Source organism: Leptodactylus fuscus, chromosome 6 (genome assembly GCF_031893055.1).
Source record: "Leptodactylus fuscus isolate aLepFus1 chromosome 6, aLepFus1.hap2, whole genome shotgun sequence".
Classification (NCBI taxonomy): domain Eukaryota; kingdom Metazoa; phylum Chordata; class Amphibia; order Anura; family Leptodactylidae; genus Leptodactylus; species Leptodactylus fuscus.
Window position 1 is genome coordinate 128,535,488 of NC_134270.1, and position 24,806 is coordinate 128,560,293.

The 24,806-nt window shown below is 41.6% G+C and overlaps 1 protein-coding gene across 1 annotated transcript; it reads left to right on the forward strand.

The window, feature by feature from the left end:
• The first annotated feature begins 7,005 nt into the window (after positions 1 to 7,005).
• Positions 7,006 to 22,842, forward strand: SP6 (Sp6 transcription factor). Its single transcript, XM_075278372.1, has 3 exons — positions 7,006 to 7,019; positions 7,522 to 7,721; positions 21,455 to 22,842. The coding sequence occupies exon 3, from the start codon at positions 21,485 to 21,487 to the stop codon at positions 22,502 to 22,504; it is 1,020 nt and encodes a 339-aa protein (XP_075134473.1). The 5' UTR covers positions 7,006 to 7,019; positions 7,522 to 7,721; positions 21,455 to 21,484; the 3' UTR covers positions 22,505 to 22,842.
• The last annotated feature ends 1,964 nt before the right edge of the window (positions 22,843 to 24,806 follow it).

Genomic DNA, 24,806 nt, shown 5'->3' on the forward strand with positions numbered 1-24,806 from the left:
CAGAATTTCCATAGGTATAACTGACATGCAGCCCACAGCAGAGGCTAAGAGGGCATTCACACTATGTAGTTAAAACTGCATATAGTTATGATATAGTTTTTGGTGTAATTTTTATTTTTACAATTGGAACACACAAAAAAAGCCCTCAAAACACATCAAAATTACATGCAAGTTTTGATTCAGTTTGAACCGCACCCAGCTGCTCTGTGTGAATATAAGCTTAGAACAATTTTTTTTTTAAATTGAAAACTTTTGATACACCAGTATATAACCTTATAAGAAAATACCTGATCACTACAATAGGTGTGTCAGCTAGGTCTTACCATTGACACATGACATAATAGTCTTAATATATTAGCAGGTTCATATAATTATAGCTAACATATTAGTATGTTACTGGGATTTAGCAATTGAAGCGTTGAAGAGTAGATGATACTCCACAGTCCCTATAATAATGTATGGCAGTATATCACCCTTGTCTTACCCTTCACCATATCCACCTTATGAAATATCTTTGTTCCTCTATAAATATCTGCTTCTCTGGCATCTCTTACACAAAAGATCACATAGTTTGCGCTTCCTGGCAATCACTTTACCCCAGTTTTATAGTTCTGCCCTCCCCTGAGGTAGTGAGAAGCGGGTGGGGAGGGGGTCAATTATTTACCAATAAATCTGCCAGAGGTATGGATAATTAACCCGGGCGTTTACCCCTCCACCCCCAGAATTGTATGTGACTTGTACTCTGTAGTCTTATGTAATATGGCATCTACAGGAGTATTGTGTTTCAGAGTCAGGCGGAAGACGCTTGGCAAGACTGTACACATGCCAGGTTCCAGCTTATCTGCTATGCTAATAGGTGAACTTTGTACAGAGGATAGATAGTTATTGATATAGAAATGAAAAAAACCTAAGTGTAATAATAGCTACCATGTTTCTCCTAAAATAAGTACTACCCCTAGCCAGATCCAGTTTTTTTTTTGGAGTAGGCTTGAAATATAAGCCCTACTCCAAAAATAAGCCATAACTAATTTAACCCCTTCCCAATATCTGCCGTGCAATTAAGCAGATTACGGCGGGTCAGCTATGGTAGCCGCTCTGCTGCAGAGTGGCTACCATAGCTGCTGTACCGGGTCTTGGAGTTAATGCCCGCGATCAGTGTCTACTCTGGTGAACATGAACCACCTCCCAAAATATTTCAACTGCTCAAGTTTGGTATTTGGGTATTGTTGATTTAACCCCCCACCCCCTTCCAAAGTATTAGAACTGCCCCAGACCAATCTGTGACAACCTCAAACCCACCCCCATAAGCAAAACAACCATTCCTGTGGCCAGTCCCCACCATCCCGTACATTTCTAGTTGCAGGCTGGCTCCCTCACACACACCATTATGCCCCATAGTGGCCCCTGCACACAGTATTATACCCATAGTGGCCCCTTCACACAGTATTATGCCGTATAATGGCCCTTGCACACACTATTATGCCCTACAGTGGCCCCTGCACACAGTATTATGCCCCATAGTGGTCCCTGCACACAGTATTATCTCCCATAGTGGTCCCTGCACACAGTATTATGCCCCATAGTGGCCCCTGCACACAGTATTATGTCCCTATAGTGGCCACTGCACACAGTATTATGCCCTACAGTGGCCCCTGCACACAGTATTATGCCCCATAGTGGTCCCTGCACACAGTATTATCCCCCATTGTGGACCACCCATGAACAATTATTATACTCTGGGGTTTTTTCAGACCCCAAATCACATATGAAGATGGCCTCAAATAAAAAATGTTATATACTCACCTGTCCATATGGCTCAGCAGAGAGTCTTCGATTGGGTTCTTAGTCCCTGTCCACATTCTGCAAGTGTACATGCGTTTCAGCCAATCAGTGGCAGAGCTCTGATACTCCATTTGAACAGAACATCACTGCTCAGTCACTGACTGGCTGATGCTCTTGTGCAGGCCAAAGGTCAGTATCACCTGGGACCCCTCATATGGATTTCTAGCTAAACGAAAGGGTGACTGTATACTGTTTGTTACTTCAGGCCTCCCTATATGTTTAAAAATGTACTAGAACTCGCCTTTAACTGTCCCTGATAGCATCAACATATTGAAATTTAAGTCCCCTCTTCCAGTTGAAACAGACGTGCACACTCAGCTGAGTCATGCTGCATGTTTATGGGGTGGGTTTGGAAATAATAATAATAATTATTTAGAAAAAGTAGAAAAATTGGAAGGGCACTCACCCACATAAAGGCTCATCTTCATAAAAAGACTTCTTTATTTTAGTATCACATCTTAAAAACAATTCTTGAAGGGAGGGAGAGACAGCATCAAAATGGCAAGAAGGCAACAGCCGTTTCACGCAACTATGTGCGCTTTCTCAAGCCTCAAATGCAATTGAGAAATGAGATTGCATTTGAGGCTTGAGAAAGCGCACATAGTTGCGTGAAACGGCTGTTGCCTTCTTGCCATTTTGATGCTGTCTCTCCCTCCCTTCAAGAATTGTTTTTAAGATGTGATACTAAAATAAAGAAGTCTTTTTATGAAGATGAGCCTTTATGTGGGTGAGTGCCCTTCCAATTTTTCTACTTTTTCTACATTATTACATTGCTTTGTCTCTGGTTGTGTAGCACCTCCACGGCTCTTTATATTCAAGGTTATATCCTTTTGATTTACCTCCAGCCCACTAGGAATCATATTTTACAGATCCAGCAGTGCCATCCTATTGGTCTTTCTTTTCCGGTTCATAATAATAATAATTATTATTATTATTATGTATTGATATAGCAAAACATATCTTGCAGACTGTACAATGGAGGGTTCATGTATAGGCAACTAATGTGTATGGTGAAAGAGTTGACTACACAATCAATAAGCCTCACATAAGAGGGCTAAGATGGAAAGAATCCTAGTATCCTAGAAATTATCGCGGGCATTGCGGGTTGGCCATGGTATATGCATGTGCCACAGTCACTGGTACCCCCAGTAATACAGTATAATACCGGTCTGGTCAGCTGATTAGATCTCTTTCTGAGGCTACATCATTTTGCAACCTGGTAATTCAGGCATATAGAGCGTATAATTAGGTGACTGAATTGGATTTCTGTTCTGTGTGTGGTCTGATCCCAGGCTCCCACCCAAGGGCAGGCATGCAGGCTGGGGCAGCATACCCAAAATATTATGTCCAATACAATAACCTCTTCATCTCTGAATTGTGTTTAGATCTTGCTACAGAAGACACTGGCTATATAGAAGAAGGCAGATATATGTCATGTGCCAAAGCATATACTTTCCTTTATACTCGTCATTTTATATGTTAATGGAAGATGAATGCATTTGCAGGAAATAGTTTAAATGAAAAGAAAAAGTTCACGTGCGTTCTATAGGTGCGCTATTCTAGTGGTGACAGGCAACCCCTTCCTCGCTGTCACCGGTGACATTTCATTTGTGGTCACTGCTAGAGCCAATCACCGGCCTCAATGGTGATCTGTATACAAACGGCACATGATCAACTGGTCTCAGCATCCTCTTGTCATTTCTATATACAGTATCTCACAAAAGTCAGTACACCCCCCTCACATTTTTATAATTAATTTATTATATATTTTCATGGGACTACACTGAAGATACTGTATGACACTTTGATACAATGTGAAGTAGTCAGTATACAGCTTTTATAACAGTGTAAATCTACCATCAAAATCACTCAACAAACAGCCATTAATGTCTAAACCCCTGGCAACAAAAGTGAGTACACCCTTCAGTGAAAATGAGAAAATGTTGCCCAATTTTTCCTGCCTGGTGTCATATGACTTATTAGGGTAAGTTCACACAGGGATTTTTAGTCTGGAACCTGAGGCGGAGGCACTGCACTGCACCGGCATCCAGTCGCGCACTCCGCTGCCGATTAGTCCCAAATGAATGCGCCTAGTCGGGAAGGAGTGTCTTCAAGCGGATGTCGCAAGGCGAATCCGCCTGAACAAACGGCTCCTGGAAAAAGTACTGACCGGCTCCCATTGATTCCAATGGGAGCCATCTTTTTGGTCAGGATTTTGAGGCGGATACGGACTCAAAATCTGACCAAAATACCCTGTGTGAAATTACCATTAGTGTTATGTGGTCTCAGGTGTGAATGGGGAGAAGATGTCTTAAATTTGGTGTTATCGCTCTCACACTCTCTTACTGGTCACTGGAAATTCAACATGGCACCTGATTGCAAAGAACTAACTGAGGATCTGAAAAAACGAATTGTTGCTCTATATAAAGATGGCCCAAGCTATAAGAAGATTGCCAACACCCTGAAACTGAGCTGCAGCACGTTGGCCAAGAACTTACTGTGGTTTAATATGACAGGTTCCACTTTGAACAGGTTTCGCCATGGTCGACCAAAGAAGTTGAGTGCCCGTGCTCTGTGTCATATCCAGAGGTTGTTTTTGCAAAATAGACATAAGCGTGCTGGGGTGGGGGTCAGCCTGTCAGTGCTCAGACTATACATCACACATTGCATCAAATTGGTCTGTGTGGCTGTCATCCCAGAAGGAAGCCTCTTCTAAAGGTGAAGCACAAGAAAACCAAGCAAGCTAAGGACATGGATTACTGGATGAGCTCAAGACCAACTTATTTGGTTGAGATAGTGTCAATCGTGTATGGCGGCAATCATGTGAGGAGTACAAAGACAAGTCTGTCTTGCCTACTGTCAAGCATGGTGGTGGCAGGGTCATGGTTTGGGGCTGCATGAGTGCTGCCGGCTGTGAGAAGCTACAGATCATTGAGGGAATCATGAATGCCAACATGTATTGTGACATACTGAAGGAGAGCATGATCCCTTCTGTCTGGAAACTGGGCTGCAGGGCAGTATTCCAACATGATAACCTCTGCAAACACACCTCCATGTCTCCAGATCTAAACCCTATTAAGCATCTGTGGGGCATCCTCAAACAGAAGGTGAAGGAGTACAAGGTCTGCTCCATGATGTAATCATGGAGGATTGGAAGAGGATTCCATTGACAACCTGTGCCGCTCTAGTGAACTCCATGACCAAGAGGGTTAAGATAGTGCTAGAAAAATAATGGTGGCCACACAAAATATTGACACTTGGCGAACAATTTGTCCATTTTCACTTAGGGGTGTACTCACTTTTGTTGACAGGAGTTTAGATATTAATGGCTGTTTGTTGAGTGATTTTAATGGCAGATTTACTGTTATAAAAGCTGTACACTGACTACTTGACATTGCATCATAGTGTCATATCTTCAGTACAGTCCTATGAAAATATATAATCAATTAATTACAAAAATGTGAGGGGTGCACTTACTTTTGTGAGATACTGTAGGTCACTGTGAACAACCCCTTTAACCAACTTCTTTTTAATATTTTTCATATGCCCCCCAAAACTGTGACAAGCATTTAATGGGTTGTCCAGGATATACAGTTTTTCACAAGGAGGCCGGGGAAGGTGATAAAAAACCAAAAAACATATTCACCTGTTCTCGGTGCTCTGGTGTGTCCCAACACAGTCTTGCTGTTCCCAGGACTTGTTCTCACTGCACGTCATTACTGAGGCCAGGCTTCAAGTTATGTCTCTGATCCCCATACATATTATTTTAGATGACTGGTCCTGCTGAAATCAGAGGGTTCAGTCAATATATATGGTATCTAGTGTGTATGACCATGTTTAGTTTTTGGATCCTATGTAGTCTATAGGGGGTTGTGGGTAACAAACACCAAACACTGCAAACTGGACACCTGTACAATGTATCATTGAGTCATTGATCTATTCATTGACCGAGGAGGACAGACGTATATCTGACACTTGGACTATACAAAAAAGGAGAATATATAAGGCTCCGTCCTCAAGGAGTAACGGGCCGCTCATTTAGACCTAAACATGTGTCAGAACGCGGAGCTTCAAAACAGATCCCATTGACTTCAATGGGTGCCGGCTAACACGCACTACACATTGAAATCAATGGGAGGCTTTATAACCCATTGATTTCAATGGGTAGCATGCGTAAGCCGGCACCCATTGAAGTCAATGGGATCTGTCTTGAAGCACCTCGCTCTGACACATGTATACGTGTCTAAATGAGCGGCGCGTTACTCCGTGGGAACGGAGCCTTACTCCATTACATATGGCGTCCTGCATTGTGATAACAAATAGTTAACTATATAATGTTATCCGGTACATTTGTAGACTGTGGCACTGACATAAGGAAAGGCTAAGTATTCAATGAATGCAAGGATTGCTGTGCTATGAAGTTCATAGTACCAAGCTAAAGACCTGGGGCATATTCCCCCTGGTGTTAGAAATAGTAATGATGAAAGTATAAATGGCTACTATACAGAGTGCCATATACTGGTGCAGATTTTTCACCCCCAAACAATGAGGGAGAGTTATCAAAACTGAAGGAATTTGTTCTTAGTGACCTGTCTGATTCTAAATCTGAAGCCCTGGGATCAGATGTTATCTGTATATCTCGACTTTGCCTTTGCACCCACTTTGATAAATCTTCTGCAAAGTTTACAAATGATTTCCAGTACTATAAAGAATCTATCACACCTTAGACAATATATGACAGTAATAATAATAGATTTTATTTATATAGCGCCAAGATATTCCGCAGCGCTGTACAATTTGTAGGGTTCAAGTACAGACAAAAAGATATCTTACAAATAGTCAATTCACACCCTGGTCGCAAGAGCTTACAATCTATGATTTGTTACTTGTAGTGCTTTTAAGCTCAGTTTCTTTAGAACATCATAAGTTATCTTACAATATGTACGCCGTTTGCCCATAAGTAGTTTTATGTTGCCCTATTTTTCTATAACCCCCAGAAGATGTATTAATGTAAGCGTTGATGTGTGAAGAGCCGAGGTCTACGGTATAATCCAGGTGTGCTCCCGGGGTCACCAGATTACTATGGATGCTGTCATTGCTTCCTTCCTAAGCACACCATACATCCTGCAGACTGTGAGGCGCTTTTTACACTTCCTTTACTAATGTACATCTCTCAGGTAATCCTTCAAATCCCTCTTCCTTTCTTGTGTGTTTCAGCCGTCTGCTGGGTGACACACCCCTCCTTTTAATGAGTTAAACTTCACAGGGAAAAGCAATGCAAACTACACGAAGGGTTAAAGTCATCAGAGAGGTGGAGGTGGAGCCCCACTGGGAAAAAGGCAGAGGTGCAACCTGGAAAGTTTAGGTGTAAGAGAGGAGCGCCTGGAACTGAAAGTATTTCAGGAGCTGAGTGTCGATGGGATCAGATGCTGCTGCTCAGTTTTCTAAGCATGGATCTTTGCAGAAGGCTTATAACAAGAAGCCTTTATAGATCTTCATAGGACACTTGGTCACTGGATGTCCTCAGGCTACTCCATTCAAGACAATGACTACTCTATAACCATAGACTACAGATCATCAATAGTCTAACAATTGAGATTGTAAATGTGTCAATGGACGATCTAGAATCTCCAAATTCTAACAGCTTAACCAAATTCTTTATACTTTTTTCTTAAGAAGAAGAAGGAGCTCCAAGAGTCGAAAGTAAGGAGACATATGGTTGATGTGTCTTGGGAACCTCAAGTTTGAAGAACAAATATCAGGAGAAATATCACAAATGGACTTTATGTTCTTGATCAAATGATATTCCAAGAGGGTCCAGACTGGTGATCTCTCTACATCTTGAAGACATCTTCAGTGGAAGTGTACAGATTGTGAAGGTATGTATATGAAACAGTCCACTGCGTGATAACATAGGCTCTTCGCAATCTGCACATTAGATTTTCATCTTGAACAGGATTCACTAAAGACTTTAATAGAGTTTTTTTCTGTTATGTCTTATTTTATAGAGTTTTTCATTTACTAAGATGTTCCTATATTTGGTACATTTATTGTCTATGGATGATACTAAGCAAGGGACATGACTAACGCTGAGAATGAAGGTTGGCTAAAAAAGGGTCAAAGTCAAAAATCGGCACCTGGTTTATACTTTCTACATTTGGTCTTATGAAATAGTTCTAGAATCCTTCCCTAAATGTTCATGGTACGCACAGTCTTGAATGGTTAAACGAGTATCGTTGGCCTTCATCTGATTTATTTCATGTCATCTACCTTATAGGACTTTCCCATAATTTGCCACTTATTTGTAGACCATTTAGCACTTGACAGCATCATGCTGATCTACTTACTGAGCTGGAAACTTTAAGGGGGATTTATAATCGGACAATATGGGCCTAGCAGCTGTTGTGACAGCTTGTCCTTAAGGATTGATGAGCGCCGATATGGAATTTCCTTACAAATATTATTTGAGCGCATGTATACACTTGTATAAGTAGTGGAATAAAAATCAGATTTTACTATGTTCTAGAGATATTCAAATAAGTCTACCAATGTAAAGGATGTGACTTATACCTTGTGTCAAACATTCACAAGCATTAGAACATATCCAGTAGTGGCATTTGGACTCCACAAGAGCCATGCCAAAAACCAAAGTTACCTGTAATATAATGTTTGTCAGTGTTGAACCTGAACTGGGGTTCTTTGGCCATCCAAAGAAATAATACCGAGTCCGCCCTTCCATCTGTATATGATGTGCATGGCCACTTGTAATGACTTTGAACACACAGGACATCAATAAAATCGAATTTTTAAGTTATTTGTGAATCAACCCATAAGAAATAGACACTAAAAAAAAGTTATTGAATCTACTGGACCTTTTGAGTTTTCACACTGTGTGAGGGCTTGGGCCCAATGGAGGATCTGCTGGTACTCTGGTGGGTCAGTCCGACCCTCTTATTTGATAGATTTTTAAGAAGCAGCCTCAGTTGCTCCCCATATTTCTGAGATGTCCAGTGAAATATAAGTACCGACTGATCTCTGAAGAGTGTAAATCACTGTAAGTAATTCATATAGATTCTTTATAATAAAATAAGCAATAATGTTACATTAAGTTTGTGTTACCCAAAGGTGTAGAGAGGAAAAATTAAAATGGGCTCCGTTCCTGGTTTATATCACCACACCTATAACCCCAAAGAGAGGAGGGCCTGAAAAATGTTCACCTCCTCATACCCCTTACTGCATGATTCTTACCCTTATGAGACATGAATTGGCTCATCTCTGTAACCCATTTATTATACTAGTTTCCATTTTGTGAAATACCCACATTGCTTACATTCTCACCCTTTACATATCTGCTGGGTTATGTCAATCAAAGCTGGTATGTGTAAGTATATTCTTCGGAGCCCTGGCATTCCACTAGTTATATTGTTATAGCATAGCACAAGTAAAAATAATAATCATTCTCAAAATGTTTGCTACTTCCTCAAATGTGTCACTCGAAGTGAGTATCCCCTATAGGCTCTGCATGAATGGCTGTACTATGCCTCCGTGCAGGAGCTATATAGTTAGTGCCAGTAACTAACTTGGATCACTTTCTGGGAGATTAGGAAAGCCTTTCTGAAAGTAAATTTGAGCCTTAAAAAGATATGCCATCTCATCATTTATGGCTATATCTATAGCATATGTCATAAAATGTCAGATACATGCAGGTCCCACCACTGGCTTTTGCCTCTGTCCTGAGAATGGTCCCCATTTACATCTTGGGCCCCATCACACGGCGTAAGCGCTCGGCTCATTCCGAACCGTACACATGAGCACTTCTAAACACTTCCCATTCACTTCAATGGGTGCGCTCGTAAAGCCGGCTTTGCGCACACTCCCATTGAAGTAAATGGGAAGTGTTTAGAAGCGCTCACTTGTACGGCTCGGAATGAGCCGAGCGCTTACACCGTGTGAAGGGGCCCTTAAAGTGAATGGAGAGGGGCTGCACATGTGCAAATCTCTTCATTCATTTGTATGGGAGTTCCAAACATAACCAAGACTGCCTATTTGGTGGATTTCAGAACTACCCTACAAGTAAATGGAGAGATTTAAACGTGCGCGGCCCCTCTCCATTCACTTTCAGCTGTAAATGGGGCCCATTCTCAAGATGGATGCAAATGGCCTGCTCTTGAGATAGATACAGGTCCCACATGTATTGCATATCATATAAATGCAGCCTTAAATGGTGACATGGAAATAACCTTTTAAAATAACTGGTATCTCCAACATGGCGCTTTCTATAGCACTGTAGATAGAATGTACCTGGTGCTGGTCAGGGGGTACCATATGTATTTGGGGCTTCTTCTCTGTTAATACTTTGTGGTCTGAGTACCAGAAATCTGAATCAATTACCAAATAACGATACTACTCTTTAGCCAGTGTATACATTCACATGACAGTCCCCAGTAATACCAGCCCAAGCCAGGGATTACACAGATAAGTATACAATCTCAGAATGTATCAAGTGCCAATCAGGAATCTTACTTACACATTACGGGCACGATCTCTATCACTGACATCTCCTAATTACTTTATATGCAAATATAATTAATTTTGGGTTAACTAGGTCAATGGAGAGAATAGCTTTCAGTCCTCAAGAATGGAAACACATTAATATAATTGTTTAGAAGCCTAGATTTCTAATCCAAATGTATTATAGTAGGTTAAAGAGGATTGGATGTATCATGGGGGAACATCTACATTTTACAGTGAAATATTCCTGTGATTCTAGAGATACTTTCCTGGGTCCAAAGGAGACATCATTGGTGCCATTTATGCAAGTGACTAGATTTGATGCACTTGCCTAGGGCCCTCCAGTAAAATGTGTTCTTGGGGCCCACTATGTAGCTACATGCAAATATTACCTGCATACCATTCACAAATTCCTAAAACTGCACTGATATACATTTCTTTTCAGTATTGACCTGCTATCGAGCTCTAAACTTGGGCAATTTCTGTCCTGCGGCCCTCTGAGTAGCCTACTGACTTGTTCTTGCCTTAGACTATGGCCATTCTGCATAGAGATCAACGAGGGGCCTTGCGGTGACAGTAAGAAGATCAGGACCAGGAGAGAGGATAGGGGTCACCTTTCCACTTGTCATCTTAGCTACCCAGTACAGTATATATATATATATATATATATATATATATATATGCATATAGATTGCACTGTATGATGCCTATCTGTATGAATTCCAGTTAATATATTGTGCTATTCACCACTCTTGCAGGGCTTGGCAGGCTACGGGCCCACTATCCCCCCTGGGGCATTGGCTGTGGTATTCACCTGCCCCGTTGCAGGCCAGTCTGAGTTATATGATCTTAAGTAAATGATATAGAAGTTATATGATTTCCTAAATACAACTGGTATTGGTATCGCCTTTGTTGTGCATGTCTATTGCAATAGCTGAATTGTTATCAGATAACTAGGAAGCATTGCATTTTCATATCAGTGTACGTTGCTGTTAAAATCAGATATCTTGGCATGTAGCAATTAATTAATTATTAATTATTAATTAAGTGCTACAAGAGTGAGTAGATAGATAAAGCTGCAAGTTGCTTGAGTATGGCGTCCGTGATTTTGGTTACATTAGAGTCAATGGAAATATGGAAATTGGCACAGCTGGAGGGGGCTCCTTCTGTGTCCTTTTCTCTGCTACAGTTAATGCCCATTGCTGTCACCCTTTGACAGATGACAGCAATGGAGATTAACAACGGTTGTGTGACTATCGCCTTAGGTTGGTTTAATGCTAGCATAATACACTTTTTTTGTGCCTATATTAGGCCAACATAATCTGGAAAACCTTGGGTCTACTTGCCAGAATTAAATGTGTCAGTGGGATTTTTGGGCACATTATAGATCCAAAAATGTACCCATTTTAAACTTGTTTGTAACTGACATTATTGACTAAGGAGCTTTCCAATATACTTTTGTGAAGGTTATACTTATATTACTTATATTATACCAAATAATGTATGCTGATAAATGTAAATTTCATGTAGGAAAACATATACATAGAGCAAATAGTGCTTTGAAGAATACGATAGGAACAAGTGGACATGTAATGATTTATTTGCGGAAGGGAGAATGAAGTACCTTCTATTATAATAATGTACATTTTCTGCTGTGCGTGAGTAATGAGAGACGCCCCAGGCAGCAGAATGGTTAGGGCCACACTTAACTTATAGATGATACTTCTATAATTATTTCAATTAATCATTGCTCATAGATCAGCTGCCAGAATTCCATTTTCAGGTTGATATTTGAATAATGATGTACCTAATCCCACATCATCCTAACAAATTGCTTGAACAAAGTATTTGCTGTCAGTGACTGGAATTCATTCAGCCTAAGAATACTTGACACAAGACTGCTCGGTAGTAATGGGTTGTGCCTAATTCCATGTATTATATTTCAAGGTAACAAAACACAAAGTAAGGACCCCTTCACACTAACTACTTTTCTATCCGTATTCTATCTGTGAAAAAATTGGACAGCACATGGACTCATTATAGTCAATGGAGCCATTCACACATCCGTTGTTTAGTTCGTGGGGCAGTGAGAAAAAATGGGGACATTTACTATGTCTTTGGGGTTTTTTTACTGTTCTTAACCATTTACGTTTATGGGACTGGGAAGAAACATGGATAGATTGCCAGATGATTGCTGAGAAATATAGAAGACCACATCCATCTTTTTTTTTTTTTTTGCAGATGGGACATAGATATTATGCGGATAGGACATGGAAATACACTAGGATGTACAATGTCCATAGTTTTGTAGTCCACAAATCAGATAGCTAGTGTGAAAGCAGCCTAATAAATTGCATTTCTGGATGGAGCCATATATATAACCTCACCAGTAGTATTCTAGTTGTGTAGTGTGTTTCACCCCATCCATAATGAACCCTTTTACTACTTCATAGCTTGTTCTCCTGTATAGGCAGGATATCAGTCTATCCTGTTTAAGTAACTTCCTGTGAACTGCAAGGTTACAACCTATCAAATCTCTCCTGGCAGCTCTCAGATTCCTCCCCTCCCCATCAAGCCCCACCTTTCTATGGTCTCCCATACATATAGTGTTGCTTTAAGTATTATTTTGGCCCTATCTAAAAGACCAAGAGGCAATGATATAATGGGTCCATACAATAATGAGTTGACGAGTTACAAAATTCTCTGGCGTAAATTGCCTGTTATCTGTGTATGCTGTGTGCAGATTCTCCAGTGTATCTTATGAGATGCAGCATCACACTGCTCTCCCCTGACTCATGCTTGTTTGAACGTGTAACTAAACTTTCAAACAACTTTTGATTTTCTGGCAGGATTTGTTTAATGAATAAATGTTGTAATATAGTTTAACTCCTCTTTGTAAAGTCCTGTTCTTCTTTGTTCTTTCCATTATTTCTATATTGAGATCTGAAAACGTACACTGCTTTCACAAGGAGGCTTAGGCTGGGAGGGGGTCACTTTAAACCGTTATATCTCAGGCAATTTAAAACTTTTTTGGAGTCGCATCAAGGATGAGATTCTCAACTGTCATAGGACTTTAAAGATGAAGATCTACTTGTATAAGTTTCAAGAAATATCACCAGCTGAAAACACAGTCTGAATTAGGAGCAGCTGGATATAAATATTTCAATCCTGACAGTTTTGTCAATGGTGGTTTCTCAGTAAATTTGACAGGTAGAACAACGATTTTGGTGTCATATGAAAGCGCATTTCTAGGTTTTACAATGCCTGAGATATGCCTCTTTGAAGTGACTCCCCCCCCCCCCTCAGCTTTCTTGAATTATATAAGAGCCTATACACTTAGTGAACGTAGTGTTTAGTTCTCAACGCAGAATCAAGGAAAAGAATAAGAAAGAGCAGGATTTCACACAAAGGAGCCAAAATTTGTGAATAAAATATATTACAAAATGTATCAAATACTGTAAGAAAATCAAAGCGAGACTAAACCTTCAAACATCTTTATGGGTGTGTTCTTGGAACCTCTATATGAAGAAGGCTTCTATTATCAGCTGCTCACAAGAATATACTTTCATGAGATCGAAAGTAGTGACTATATTTATGTTGTCTTAGATGCTAAGAGTACGTTGGAGGCATTTTAAAATAACAATAGAGCGGCCCATTAATATGGAGATCATTATAGAGATCTGGTCAGAATTATAATATTTGGCATATATGTAGAATATTGAGGGCCCCTTTCACACGGCGTAAGCGCTCGGCTCATTCCGAGCCGTACATGTCAGCGCTTCTAAATACTTCCCATTCATTTCAATGGGAGCGCGCAAAAAGCTGGCTTTACGAGCACTCCCATTGAAGTGAATGGGAAGTGTTTAGAAGCACTCACGTGTACGGCTCGGAATGAGCCGAGCGCTTATGCTGTGTGAAGGGGCCCTAAGTGTTATGAACTAAGTGCAAAGATGTATTAGCCCTGACTTAAAGTGGTTCTCAGGAACCAGAGCACGATTGTGACTGCAATCTCTCCACCCACTATAGTCATGCCATTAAAAATTTCCATGTTAACAATGTAAGATTTATTGGCAGATTTAGATATCTGAAGGATTCAGTTGGTCTGAGGGATAGTTTGCAGTTTCCGCAGTGATCTTTGCATCTATAGCAACAAAAAAGGATTCTTGGACATGCGGAAAGTATTGAGGATAGCTTGTCTTTATAGCTGCAGTGCTTACAATTTAACAAACATGGACAAGAATTTCTCTTCTAGTACAATGGAAAAGTTAAATTGGAAAGCTTTCTTCATACTTGCTATTATATAATTTATATGGATTTTGATATTTATTCATGTGTATGCAGCCCAAAACTGCACATTTATGGCTACCTTAAAATAAGATTAGGCTAAGGTCCTATGCATACATGCACATATTCATTTTGATCTGTATGCTATCCATTATTACAGATCCATTATTACAGATCCGTAACAACAGATAGTATACGGACTCATACACACATTCATAGTATTTGCAGATCTGTGTGGGACAAAGCCACAAAATACGGTCCTATTCATGTCCATTTTTTAGCTCGGTCCATCTGTTCTAATGACAGGGATGGCACATAGGTGCCATGTGTGGGCAACATGTTCCGCTTTCCAGTGACCCCCATATGACTACAGTGAGGCCTTAGTTAATTTAACAGGCCAAGTATGAGGGAAAATTGAACAGTGATCCAATGTGTCCAGTGTCCAGCTATAGGTGTGAAATAATCCTATACATTAGACAGGAGGCCACAGACAACAGCTATAAGATCTGGAGTTAAGTACAAATACTGGTGACATCTGCATATAGTGAGCGGAGGGGATGCCATCTTGTTGCAGATACTTGGTACTAGATTTATTGCTTAGGCTGAGGCCCCACATTGCAGAAACACATCTGTTTTTGCTGCAGATTTTGCAGCTGTTTTTTGAGCCAAAGCCAGGAGTGGATTGAGCAGTAGATAGAAGTATAACTACTTCCTATATATTTCCTATTCCTTTTGTAGCCATCAGATCAGCTGATTAGGGACAGCGCGACTTCCAGTAATGTTTAGCCTATGGAACACGTCTGCAGTACCAAAACCTACCACAACAAAATTCACAGTAAGTGAACACAGTAAGTGAGCAGTGCAGCTCACAGCATGTACTGGGAGAGACATTGTCTACATACAGCAGATCTGTGGGGGTCTTGGCTGTCAGATCCTTATAGATTTAATATTCATGGCCTGTCCTATGAATATACTGTATGCTGCACCAGGAGGGTCAACCTACTAATATAGACGCTGGTCTAAAAATCCTCTAATTCAGGTGCTCTGCTCTACTCTTCATTCTTCATCACGTGATCTTGCGCTACCCGCTTTCCCACAAGCAGCAGGAGAAGAGCAAGTTTGGTCGCATGATGAAGAGCTTGGCATCGCTGTATCGGGAGACTGGCATCTATATCCGTAAGTTGCCTCCCTTGGTGCAGTGTAAACAATGCAAAACATTTTACACCCACATATCCCCTTTAAGTTGCATTTGGTATTTAATATGCTAGCCATGAATAGGAATTTCCAGCACTGCATGAGTTAAGTGTCTGCTCCCCAGACTTTCTGACCCTAATATCCTTGGGGTCTCTCTCTGCCTCCAGTGCTCGTTACGATGCAGACGGTAATTACTGTAATTTGCATCCAGCAGCCCTTTATTACAGCTGCTGGCTCCTGGGATATTTAGGATGAAAGATAAACGGTATTTACATTTCCTCTGTATATCTGAAAACATCTAATCAGAGTGGGTGACGTGGGATCCTGATCTGGCAACTCACAAGCTCAAGGATCTGGGACCCAGGGTACAATGGGACAAGGAAGACGTCTGCATTTAGTACGGACTGTTCTAGGATAGACATGAGAATACAGTGGTTGTAGAGCACGGAGCACCCATTATAAATGAGAGCAGTGATTCTACTGAACCTGGTATACAGGAAGAGGCGGTTGTAGTAAATCCAATGTAGAAGACACTAGAGGTTAGTGGGGGGATTTATCAAGACCAGCATTTAGTATGCCTGTCTTGATAATCCCTACACCAATGGAGTTGTCTCATTTGTGGCTCAGAGCCTCCAATGAAAGCTGCATCAGCTCATAGCCAGTCTACATATGAGGCATTATGTACGCAAAGTGTAAATGATCATAAATTTGATGGGGCCGATGGCCTCACATACGTCACACCATTTCACCACATCCCCTTCAGCAAAGTGTATTAAAAAGGGGTTCGGACTTGTGGACTTGACGGACAGGGATGTAATATTACCACTTTATATATAGATAGAGATGGGTAAGGCTGCACCTAGATTATGGAGTTCAGTTAAGGGGACCAGTTCATAGGAAGGATATTCTAGAGTTGGAAAACAAAGGGTCACAATGCCAAAAAGAGGCACGGAGGACCTTAGTTATGGGGAGTTAAATTGGTTTAGTCTGGAGAAGAGGCATTTAAGGGGAGTCTTGATAATCGTATACAAATATATAAATAGCACAAAAAGCCTGATGCTCCAGATACCGGGGCCCCTTTAGAGCAATGTGTCGATTTCTAAGACCATTGGAAACATGTGTTTTCCGATGGTCTTAGGTGACTCTTGTGAAAATGCTGTTCAAGAACCGCTGGATAAAACTGTTACACATTGATATCCTATCACAACAAGATAACAAAAGCTATGAAGAGCCATTGGAAAAACTTTTTTTCAATTATATTTCATTGGATCTGATTATCTTCTGTGATCTTCTGCACTCATCCGCTCCTCACACAACCGTCTCCAAGATTTCTCCTGTGCATCCCCCATACTCTGGAACTCCTTACCACGACACATAAGACTGACCCCCACAATTACAGGCTTCAAGAAGGCCCTGAAGCCTACAACCTCCACTAACACTATCACCACATCACCAGTCTCTCCCCTCATCTTCTGTCTCTATCCCTATTCCCTCATAGATTGTAAGCCCTCGCGGGCAGGGCCCTCTACCCCACTGTGCCAGTCGGTTATTGTTAGCATTATATTTGGAATTAATGGTGCTATATAAATAAACTATAATAAGAAAAAGAAGATGTTACTCTGCAGCAGTTTCACCAATTGCAGAAGTTTGGGTTAACGCTACTATATCTGTATGTTGCATTGGACACAGCATCCAGCACACAAAGAAAGATGGTATTTAGGAAGAGGAATATAGACATACAGAATTTGGTGCTTCCCACAGATTAGTGATAACTATCACTATCCTTAGGATTAGAGATGAGCGAATAAAATTTGAAACAGCCGTTTCGAATAGCACGCTCCCATAGGAATGAATGGACGCATTCGGTGTGCAGGGGGTTAAGCAGCCGGACACCGGCACCGGCTGGGTGCCGGCTGCATCCATTTATTCCTATGGGAGCGTGCTATGCAAAATGACCATTTCGAATAGTATTCGCTCATCTCTACTTAGGATAGACCATCAATATGAGATTTGTGGGGTCTGACATCCAGGGCCCCAACAGATCACTGGTACCGAGGCAGCTCAGGAGAGCTTGTCACTACAGTTTGTGTAGGAACTGCAGCACTGCCCCATAGAGTTCACTGATGATCTGCAGGGGTTCCTGGGTGTTAGACCTCCGCAAATCTAATATTGATCAACTACCCTAAGCATAGATTATCAATCTTAGAAACCAGATAACCCCTTGAACTCTCCTCCTTACTGATTTGCGATGCAGCAAATTTGGTATTTACATGGGTAAAGGTAATTAGCCTGGCAGTTATACTCAGTCTTGTAATGAGCACACTAGCTTGGCAGTTTTTTCAGAGACAGTTCTTGGTGGTTCCTCTCTTTTTAAGAGGCAGACAACTTGACAGAACAAAACACAGTATATATAGCAAATAACACAGCTCTGTGCAACCTACCTGTGGGTCATCTGTCTCACAAAATTATCCTGTACTCTCGCAGCAGAGTTGTCAGTGCTGTCAAAGTTCCAGTCTCATGTTGTCCTGACCTCACAGCGACATGTCGCACAACATTATTTGGGGATGGCACAATCTTGGTCTCAGCTTTCTATCTAATATCCATACACTGGTTGCAAGAGCTATAGTTATAGGGGGTGCAGCGTTAGCAGTCACAACTGGCCCTGGACCGAGAGAGGGCCCCAAAGGTTCCTCTGCCACATAAAATATACCACTATTCTAAATGTCACAAAGTAGGTTGGGACCCCATTACAGATTTTGCACTGGGGCCCAGGAGTTTCAAGTTACACCTCTCCTGGTTGCATTGGACATTGGTTCCCACCCTCTCGCTTCTCAATGTGGCATAATAGCCAGCCCCAATACAGGTCACTATTACAGACTAGGCTCACCCATTGCACAGGATTCAATCTCAAGCAATCTCAGCATTCTCAGGCAGCATGACCTTGGTCTCTTGCTAACCAGTGACAAAGGCAGGCATGAGCTTTACCAGTCTTAACAGATGAAAAAAGATTTATGAACCCTCAAGTTCAACCAAGTGATAGGAAAGGGATTGACTGAAGGGATGAGTGAAGGAGATAACCTTTCTATACATTTCCATAAGCATCAGTGCTATTTTGCATAGTCTCAGATCTGTACTTGGGCAGTGTTGTGCAACACCTAGTGGTTTAGAGTCAGGGTACATCTCAGGTGTGGACTTTGTCATCCTATTGGGTCTCCAGGTTTAACTGTTCAAGGTGACACCGTGACCTACTACCCTGTCACTTCTCGATCCATGTGACAGATTTGGTGTGGATTTTCACATACAGTGTTGGCCAAAAGTTTTGGCACCCCTGCAATTCTGTCAGATAATACTCCTGTTCTTCCAGAAAATGATTGCAAGCACAAACTCTTTGGTATTAATATCTTCATTTATTTTGCTTGCAATGAAAAAACACAAAAGAGAATGAAAAAAAAGTCAAATCATTGATCATTTTACACAAAACTCCAAAAATGGGCCGGACAAAAGTATTGGCCCCCTCAGCCTAATACTTGGTAGCACAACCTTTAGACAAAATAACTGCGAACAACCGCTTCCGGTAACCATCAATGAGTTTCTTACAAGGCTCTGCTGGAATTTTAGACCACTCTTCTTTGGCAAACTGCTCCAGGTCCCTGAGATGTGAAGGGGGCCTTCTCCAAACTGCCATCAAGATATCTCTCCACAGGTGTTCTATGGGATTCAGGTCTGGACTCATTGCTGCCACTTTACAAGTCTCCAGTGCTTTCTCTCACCACCATTTTCTAGTGCTTTTTGAAGTGTGTTTTGGGTCATTGTCCTGCTGGAAGACCCATGACCTCTGAGGGAGACCCAGCTTTCTCACACTGGGCCCTACATTATGCTGCACAATTTGTTGGTAGACTTCAGACTTCATAATGCCATGCACACGGTCAAGCAGTCCAGTGCCAGAGGCAGCAAAGCAACCCCAAAACATCAGGGAACCTCCGCCATGTTTGACTGTAGGGACCGTGTTCTTTTCTTTGAATCCCTTTTTTTTTTTTTCCTGTAAACTCTATGTTGATGCCTTTTCCCAAAAAGCTCTACTTTTGTCTCATCTGACCAGAGAACATTCTTCCAAAACGTTTTTGGCTTTCTCAGGTAAGTTTTGGCAAACTCCAGCCTGGCTTTTTTATGTCTCTGGGTAAGAAGTGGGGTCTTCCTGGGTCTCCTACCATACAGTCCCTTTTCATTCAGATGCCGACGGATAGTACGGGTTGACACTGTTGTACCCTCGGACTGCAGGGCAGCTTGAACTTGTTTGGATGTTAGGCGAGGTTCTTTATCCACCATCCGCACAATCTTGCGTTGAAATCTCTCAATTTTTCTTTTCCGTCCACATCTAGAGAGGTTAGCCACAGTGCCATGGGCTTTAAACTTCTTGAAGACACTGTGCACGGTAGACACAGGAACATTCAGGTCTTTGGTGATGGACTTGTAGCCTTAAGATTGCTCATGCTTCCTCACAATTTTGCTTCTTAAGTCCTCAGACAGTTCTTTGGTCTTCTTTCTTTTCTCCATGCTCAATGTGATACACACAAGGACACAGGACAGAGATTGAGTCAACTTTAATCCATTTCAACTGGCTGCAAGTGTGATTTGGTTATTGCCACCACCTGTTAGGTGCCTCAGGTAAGTAACAGGTGCTGTTAATTACACAAATTAGAGAAGCATCACATGATTTTTCAAATAGTGCCAATACTTTTGTCCACCCCCTTTTTCATGTTTGGTGTTGAATTATATCCAATTTGGCTTTTTGACATTTCTTTTTGTGGTTTTCCATTGAAGACAAATTAAATGAAGATAATAATACCAAAGAATTTGTGATTGCAATTATTTTCTGGAAGAAAATGAGTATTATCTGACAGAATTGCAGGGGTGCCAATACTTTTGGCCAACACTGTATATACATGCAGATTTTTTAAGTCCGTGCCAGGAAAAAGAAATAAATTGACATGATGTGGATGGACAGTCTCCATTTGATTTCAACATTCTTAGTTTCCTTCGTCTTGTTGATTTTACCCCTTGCCTCTTTGCAAAAATTTGTATCTGTAGTCAGCCATTTTGAATGCTTTTAGGATCTGTTTTAGGTCACCTGGTCATTCAATCTATATAGAAAAATGAGCTTATTTCTTCCTTCTCTCCATTTCCACTGTCAATATTGTGTATGATAGTTATAGTCCTGCTATCCTATGTTTTGTCATTTTGGATTAGGGAAAGGCAGTACTACTCTAAGACTGACCACGTGTGATTCTACATATTATTGAGGAGCCACCAATGCAAAGTCCTCATGTGAAATCCTGATTCCTTCTGTGTCCTTCTACCTGAGTTACTAAATAAAGTCACCACTATTGCCCACATTTATAGGTCACAATAAAATAGCAGCCAAGTGTAATTATCACTGGGCGCAGGAACGTCTGGTTATGATATTCTCTTGTAAAATTAAGAAATGGGTCATAGGTGCTAATATAATCCCTGTGTTGCTATCCTCAGCTTTGGTGCACAAGACAGAACATATATTTTTACTGTACAGTATAGGTGGAATAAAACCTTTTTTAATCTAAACTCTTTCCTGTTGATGTTTTCACAGCTAATCCTTGTCTGGAGAACCTTATCTGCAATGCTGACTGCTGTATGTAGCTCTTTGGGAAACCAACCATCAGAGGCTCCTGGATCACCGGCCACCTCTGAGCTCTCCCTTAAATCATATACCATCCCCTCAGACTCTGATCCAGGACTATCCCTTCAGCAAGAGTCACCCCAAGATCCATCCTATACATCTCCTGAGAGATACACCTCTCTTTCCTCGGTACGAATTCCTTGTCAAACATTTGCAGGTCGAGAATCTGCTGAGAGTACTTCATTCACCAAGTTTCTGCATCCTTCCCTTGAGATGTCTCATCCATATGAATCCTGGATGAGACCTCCAGGGCCAGGAGGTCCTGGAGAAGACACTGGCGTTCCTTCATGGTGGGATCTCCACGCTGGGTCGAGTTGGATGGATATGCAGCCTGGAGCTGGAGGCTTTGCTACAACCTCACCACACCAGGCCCCTTTGGGTGCCTATGGCTCTGAGCTGTGTATTCCCCCTGCCCACATGCTGCCTCCTACACCTCATCTCATGGGAACATTGGAAGCCACGATGGAATCTCATGCTGTTGAACAAAGTTCTGATGGGTCCCCTCGTCCCAAAAGTGCCAGACGAGCAATGCCACGCAGTGCTGCCCAAACTGCTTGCCGTTGTCCCAACTGCCAGGAAGCAGAACGCGTTGGCACCAGTGGAGATGTAACAAAGAGAAAAACCATGCACAATTGCCACATCCCAGGCTGTGGAAAAGCCTATGCCAAAACCTCCCATCTAAAGGCTCACTTACGCTGGCATAGTGGTGATCGTCCTTTTGTCTGCAACTGGCTGTTCTGTGGCAAGAGATTCACTAGGAGTGATGAGCTGCAAAGACACCTACAGACCCATACAGGAGCAAAAAAATACCCTTGTCCTTCCTGTAGTCGTGTGTTCATGAGGAGTGATCATCTGACTAAACACATGAAGACCCATGACGGAGAAACCCGAGGGTCCACAGAGACTTCTAGTAAGGCCAAGAGGGAGCCAGAAGAAAGTACTAGTAGTCATACAAACTGAAATTACTTCCCATCTCAATGACCAAGTCCTGTGGAGGTGTGAGGTGTCTTTTTTTCCAACATGGTTGTCCACTAGTACAGTATTTGTAGTATTGGGAAGGGACTAATGTGTATTAATTTATTTGTAGATAAGGTGTTGCTTCTAACACTACCACATACCATGGTGTAGGAATAGAGCAAGCGGTAAAGAGATGGGCCAGTAGGTGCAGCAGACGCACATTGAGCCAGGGTAATCTAGAGAGGATTATAGGAGTAGAAACGTCAGAATAGAAGAGAAGACGATATTAAACAGCAAAGGGAAACCATTCTTAGTGCTTGTAGTTCCGCAATATTACATGATCACAGGGCACCTACAATGGCTTTAAAGATGTTATCACATTACAAACAGATAAAGCATTTCACCTAAAGAAAAAAGTTTTTTATAAGGCCATGCACTGAATAGTATACATTTTTCATAAGCTTCATTTTAACTCTTTAGTTTCCAGAATAAATAGATTAGAGGGAACACCCACTGCGAGGGGCTGCCCCTCCCGCAGAGTCTCCTAATGTTATGGGGGGGAATGTCTCTATAAAACTGGGTGTGGAGGGATATGGGCAGAGAACACCTCCACGCCCAGTAAAGTGCCGGCACGCACTGGCTGCACCCAGGGGACCTGTAGGGTGCTTTGTTAACCCTTTCCGTAGACACTGCTTAGAACCTAGGCAAACTGGAAGCAGCTGAATTAACCAGATGGTGCTTTTATGTTTTTCTGCCAAGGACTTTACTTGCTTCAGTTACTGTAAAACTTCATTGTGTTCGTGATAACATTGCTCCTAAACTGGCATTGTGCAAGTGTCTTCTTAACATGAATATGCGCATCAGCCTTCGAGTGACTTTAAAGGAGATTTACCATAATTTGTATGACGTTGTAACTCAGAAGGGCTTGAAGGGCTCTTATTACCATAGAAAGGGGTCTATGCAATGCTGACTAGTCATATGAAAAGAATTCAAAGTTATGGAAACCCTAAAAAGTTGCCCTATAAACTTGCTGTGCATATAATGCGGGCCACATCTCGGATTTATTTTAATTTATGGCTCAGTCTCCTTTGCTATTATTTATTAGAACCAGTCCAGCGGGGGCCTGGAGTGGGATATGGCCAGTAACTAATCTTATGTATTGTATTCTGATTTATGTGTGACTTGAATGATTTGCGCTCATAGCAATGTGACATGGTCGATGTCCATACAGGGTGAAGCTTGATTTGCCACCTAGGAGGATGATGGCGGATCCATTGTAGTTCATCACATTGTTACTGCATTGTACATACGCTCTATTTATAGGTAGTTTTACTTTTTTTAAGTTAAATTCACACAATTCTAACTAGCCATGAAGATTAATCTTAGCTACATAAAATTAAAGGGGTTCTCCACTTTGGACAATCTCTATGTGTTAGAAGGATCTCCTGACAATAAGTTGATCCCAAAGCGTCCCACTGCTGGAAACCCCATCAGTCAGCTGTAGTCTATGGAGAAACCAGGGGAAACTAAGTATTACATATTACACATTCAAGTCAATGGGTTGTCTATGTAATGCAGGACAGATTCTGTGGAGGGAGAGATATGCTCCTTCTACACATTCTCCATTCTGACCAAGGGATAAGGATCCTAAAAGGGAATCCCTTAAAAGGTATATGAAAATGGGTTTTCTAAACCATATATGGTTCAAGCAAATCACAAACCGTTAGGTGATACCCCACTTATCTAGGACCTATAGTAAGATCCTTACTGGAATGGAACTATAGGGCCAGCAGAGGTGTCTTGGGCCTGAGGGGTCGAAAGGTCTCAGTACAATGTAAGGAGACCACTACCACACATGACTCTTACATAACACCTCTGGACCCTTACACTGATCATCTGTCCAGTTCTGTATGATGTTGAAAACAATGAATATTTGATGACATTAAGAATACGAATAAAAAAAATTCTGTATGATTTGTGATGAGTTTGTGTGTTTTGTTGGGCAGACACAGGGAGGGGGTAGGAGCTTGGGTCTCAGTCTGCTCCTCAACAGGCGTCGAGATGGTGAGCACTTTGTATAATCCATGAATCAGCGTCTCCTGTGAGATTTGTGGTCTCTGCGGGTGTGATCCTGGGATGGGCTGGCAGGACTGCAGCATGGTGAGCACCAGCAGGAGCCATACAACCATTACCCAGCAAGTAGAGTATATGAAGCATACGGCTGTACAATTCTATCAGTAATATGTTAGGAAGTTACTTATGTCTAATAATAATTTATCATTATCTATCTGACCATGGTGGCATT